Source organism: Borostomias antarcticus, assembly GCF_949987555.1.
Source record: "Borostomias antarcticus genome assembly, chromosome: 12".
Taxonomy (NCBI): Eukaryota; Metazoa; Chordata; class Actinopteri; order Stomiiformes; family Stomiidae; genus Borostomias; species Borostomias antarcticus.
Genome location: NC_140245.1, coordinates 21,694,844 through 21,699,843, shown reverse-complemented (window position 1 = coordinate 21,699,843; position 5,000 = coordinate 21,694,844). Strand labels below are relative to the sequence as shown.

Sequence of the window (5,000 nt, the reverse complement as noted above, 5' to 3'; positions counted from 1 at the left end):
AAAATCAAAAGCAGACTGTAGGAGATTAAAAGCACATTCAACAGATGATGAACAACAATAAATTATAGTATCATCGGCATATAAATGGTAAATAGCATTTCACACAGATTGTTGACATAAATTGAAAACAATATGGGTCCTAACACAGAAACTTGAGGCACCCCTTTTGATACTGTCAGAAAGGAAGATGTGGACTCTTCCAGCTGAACACAGACAGGTAATTGGTAAACCAGGATGCAGCTTGTTTCGACACACCAAAGTGGAGAAGCATATTGATCAAGATTTTATGATCGACTGTATCAAACACTTTTGATAAATCAATAAGAAGAGCAGCACAATTTTTTTTTGCTGTCCATCGTTTGTTACTTTAAGGGCATGCCGTTTCCCGAAACCTGACTGATATTTGGATAAGATACCATTTGAATGTAAAAAATCCTTTAATTGCCAACTAACAAGCTTTTTGAAAAGCTAAAATTCTCTCTCTCTCTCTCTCTCTCTCTCTCTCTCTCTCTCTCTCCATCTCTCTCTCTCTCTCTCTCTCTCTCTCAGACTTGTAGCCGGACTGAGCCTTACCTCCGCCAGACAGTAAACCGCGGCACCGAACAGTACCAGGAGGACAGCTCGACACATCTGTGGAGGAGACAGGACGGTCGCGTTATTCATGAAGGAAGTCTACAACTGTAACAGCTACAGTAAACTAACGGAACAAATAACGAACAGACTACCGTGTTCGGCGGAGAGCTCTCAGACTAGCGCAGCACTCCGGTGTGTCTGTCCGGTCTGAACAGAACAGCTGCTCCAGGAATTCACCTCCGCCTGTCTGGCTCACCCCGCCGTGACGTAGGCAGTCATAACTACCCAGATATCGGCCGAGGCTAATTAATAGGGTTAACCCCACATCCATGTCTAGGCTTGGCTTGGACGGACAAAAGCATAATAACATACATGAATAGAAAGATCGCTCTGAACTGAAGAGAATGTTGTGATGGCCTCGTGTAGACTAGCAGCCCATGCACTGTGTGAAAGTTTCTTTCATAAGAAATGTGTTGGAAATTGGAATGCAAATAACTAAAAGTCACATGGCAGCACCACCACAGTGGAGAAAGGAGGCAGAGCACACAGGCCTGTCCTGGGTGTGTGTGTGTGTGTGTGTGTGTGTGTGTGTGTGTGTGTGTGTGAGAGAGAGAGAGAGAGAGAGAGAGAGCGAGAGAGGTGTGGAGAGAGAGAGAGAGAGCGAGAGGTGTGATACTCTAACTCACCAGAAGGTGGCGGAACACGAGCTCCTTCTCGTCCTCCTCAACCCGACATTATTACAGGACTAATATTTCTGTCCTGTGGGGACATGGTGGACCAGGGTAGACATTCACACACACACACACACACACACACACACACACACACACACACACACACACACACACACACACACCAAGGTTATTATAGTTAATGAAAACTAACTAAAAAACGAAAACTAGGTGTGAAAAAACATTTTAGTTAACTGCAATAAAAATACAATGTTGGCTTTACAAAAAACGATAACTAAAACTGTGTTGTGTGTTTACAAAACTAATTAAAATAAACTACAATTATAGAGAAAATGTCCTTAGTTTTAATCTTTATCATTTCATACATAAGCCTAGAATAGAAATCTATCCTCCATTGTTTATTTAGCTGTGCCCCTGCGCAGAAGTAACCTGGCGCGCGCCATGATGGTTTGTATTACAGGGAGTGAAACAATGTGAGCTCACAAGATCAGGATAGTCTCACGAGGCTAGCGCAGAAGAAAGAAAACTTAAACTAATACTGAAATTAATAAAAAATAAACTATAACTAAGCATTTTCAAAAACTAGTTGTAGTTTCTTGGTCCTGGTAAGCCAGGACCAAGAAACATGGAGAGGCAGCTTTTAGTTTCTATGCCCCCAACCTCTGGAACACCCTACCGGAGTGCCTAAGAAGGGCCGAAACAACGGAGGTCTTCAAGCGAGACCTCAAGACGTACCTTTTCGACCTAGCCTACAATCACTAGCTAGGACCTTGAGACACAGAAAGGCAGCCTCAAACCTACCTGTGAATCCTCTGTATACATTGGTATTTATCCTGCTATGCAATGTATGTATATCAAGTAGTGTACAGAAGCGGCAGTGGCTAGTTGCAAAACTAGAATGGAGAAGTAAGATGCCTCCTTCCCTCCACTAGTCTGGGGGTCCACCTTGGGCAAGTGGTAGTACCCCCTAGCCCCCCTACCTGGGGTTACAGGAAAAAACCCTGATGACAGAACACCAAAAAGGAAGAGAGACCCGGCCCGGAGGAAGCCCGGGGCCCTCGTCTGGAGCCAGGCCCAGACGGAGGGCCCGCATGCGAGCGCCTGGTGGCCGGGCTTACCACGGAGCCCGGCCGGGCCCAGCCCGAATAAGCAACGTGGAAGCACCATCTCCTCCTCCATCGTCCCGTAGACCCACCACCCGCGGGAGGAATTGTCGGGGTCGGGTGCGCTGCCAACTAGGTGGCGGTGAAGGCGGGGGGCACCGACGGACCGGACCCGGGCGGCAAAGGCTGGCTCTGGGGACATGGAACGTGACCTCGCTGGGGGGGAAGGAGCCGGAGCTTGTGAGGGAGGTGGAGCGATACCAATTACACCTGGTGGGGCTAACCTCCACGCACAGCACCGGCGCCAGAACCAAACTCCTGGATAGGGGTTGGACCCTGTTCTTCTCCGGAGTTGCTCACGGTATGAGGCGTAAGGCAGGTGTGGCTATACTAGCTAGCCCCCAGCTGAGCGCCTCTGTGCTGGAGTTCACCCCAGTGGACGAGAGGGTCGCCTCCCTGCGCCTTAGGACTGTGGGGGGGGGGACTCTGACTGTGGTTTGTGCTTATGCACCGAACAGCAGTTCAGAGTACTCAGCCTTCCTGCAGACCCTGAGTGGAGTCCTTTTGGGGGCTCCTGCAGGGGACTCCAGTGTCCTACTGGGGGACTTCAATGCACACGTAGGTAATGATGGAGAAACTTGGAGGGGCGTGATTGGGAGGCATGGCCACCACGATCTGAACCTGAGTGGTGTTTTGTTGTTGGACTTCTGTGCTAGTCACGGTTTGTCCATAACAAACACCATGTTCGAACACAAGGATGCCCACAAGTACACCTGGCATCAGAACACCTTAGGCCGAAGGTCGATGATCGATTTCGTTATCGTATCATCTGATCTGAGGCCATGCGTTTTGGACACTCGGGTAAAGAGAGGGGCAGAGCTGTCCACTGATCACCATCTGGTGGTGAGCTGGTTTCGATGGCGGGGGAAACTTCTGGACAGACCTGGAAAACCCAAGCGTGTAGTGAGGGTGAACTGGGAACGTCTGGAGGAAGAGCCTGTCCGGAGAGATTTCAATTGCCACCTCCGGCGGAGCTTCTCAGGCATCCCTGTGGAGGTTGGGGACATCGAGCATGAGTGGTCGGTGTTCAAAGCCTCCATTGCTGAAGCTGCGGCTGGGAGCTGTGGCCTGAGGGCCATAGGTACCTCAAGGGGCGGTAACCCTCGGACACCGTGGTGGACAGCGGTGGTGAGGGAAGCCGTCCGACTGAAGAAGGAGGCCTTCCGGGTTATGTTAGCCCGGGAGACCCCAGAAACAGTTGCAGGGTATCGACTGGCCCGGAGGGCTGCGGCTTCGGCCGTGACCAAGGCAAAGCAGCGGGTGTGGGAGGAGTTCGGAGAAACCATGGAGAAGGACTTTCGGTCGGCACCAAAGTGTTTCTGGAAGACCATCAGACACCTCAGGAAGGGAAAGCGGGGGACCATCCAAGCTGTATACAGCAAGGAGGGGACACTGCTGACCTCAACTGAGGAGGTTGTTGAGCGTTGGAAGGAGCACTTTGAGGAACTCCTGAACCCGACTAATCCACCCTCTACGATCGAGGCAGAGCCGGAAGATGATGGGGGGTCGTCAATGTCCTTGGAGGAGGTCACTGAGGTAGTCAAACAACTCCACAGTGGCAGAGCCCCAGGGACTGATGAGATCCGTCCAGAAATGCTGAAGGCGCTGGGTGTAGAGGGGCTGTCTTGGTTGACACGCCTCTGTAACATTGCGTGGAAGTCTGGGTCAGTGCCGAAGGAGTGGCAGACTGGGGTGGTGGTCCCAATATTCAAAAAAGGGGACCAGAGGGTGTGTGCGAATTATAGAGGCATCACATTACTCAGCCTCCCAGGGAAAGTTTACTCCAAGGTGCTGGAAAGGAGGGTCCGGCCGATAGTCGAACCTCAGATCGAAGAGGAACAATGCGGATTTCGTCCTGGTCGTGGAACTACCGACCAGCTCTTCACTCTCGCAAGGATCTTGGAGGGGGCTTGGGAGTTTGCCCAACCTGTCTACATGTGTTTTGTGGACTTGGAGAAGGCTTACGACCGGGTCCCTCGAGAGGTCTTGTGGAGGGTTATGCGGGAGTATGGGGTGAGGGGGTCCCTACTTAGGGCCATCCAATCCCTGTACACCCAGAGCGAGAGCTGTGTCCGGGTCCTCGGCAGTAAGTCGTCTTCCTTTACGGTGGGTGTTGGCCTCCGCCAGGGCTGCGCTTTGTCACCAATCCTGTTTGTGATTTTCATGGACAGGATATCGAGGCGTAGCCGGCGTGAGGTGGGTTTGCAGGTCGGTGAGCTGGGGATCACGTCACTGCTTTTTGCAGATGATGTGGTCCTGATGGCATCAGCTGCCTGCGACCTCCAGCACTCTCTGGATAGGTTCGCAACTGAGTGTGAAGCGGCTGGGATGAGAATAAGCACTTCTAAATCTGAGGCCATGGTTCTCAGCAGGAAACCGGTGGCCTGTCCGCTCCGAGTAGGAAATGAGTCCTTACCCCAAGTGAAGGAGTTCAAGTATCTGGGGGTCTTGTTCACGAGTGAGGGAACCATGGAGAGGGAGTTTGGCCGGAGAATCAGAGCAGCTGGTGCGGTTCTGCAGTCGCTTTACCGCACTGTTGTGACGAAAAGAGAGCTGAGCCAAAAGGCAAAGC

General features: G+C 51.4%; 1 protein-coding gene across 2 annotated transcripts in view; it reads right to left on the bottom strand.

Moving 5' to 3' along the window:
• LOC311316473 (follistatin-related protein 1-like) overlaps nucleotides 1–809 on the bottom strand; it is an 8,496-nt gene extending 7,687 nt beyond the window's left edge. For both annotated transcript variants that reach the window (XM_084447333.1, XM_084447334.1), the window contains exons 1-2: nucleotides 726–809; nucleotides 574–630 (exon numbers count right to left, since the gene is read on the bottom strand). In XM_084447333.1, the coding sequence (XP_084303459.1) occupies nucleotides 574–630 (57 nt within the window). In that variant the 5' untranslated portion in view covers nucleotides 726–809. The remainder of the gene's footprint in view (nucleotides 1–573; nucleotides 631–725) is intronic.
• Nucleotides 810–5,000: the final 4,191 nt, after the last annotated feature.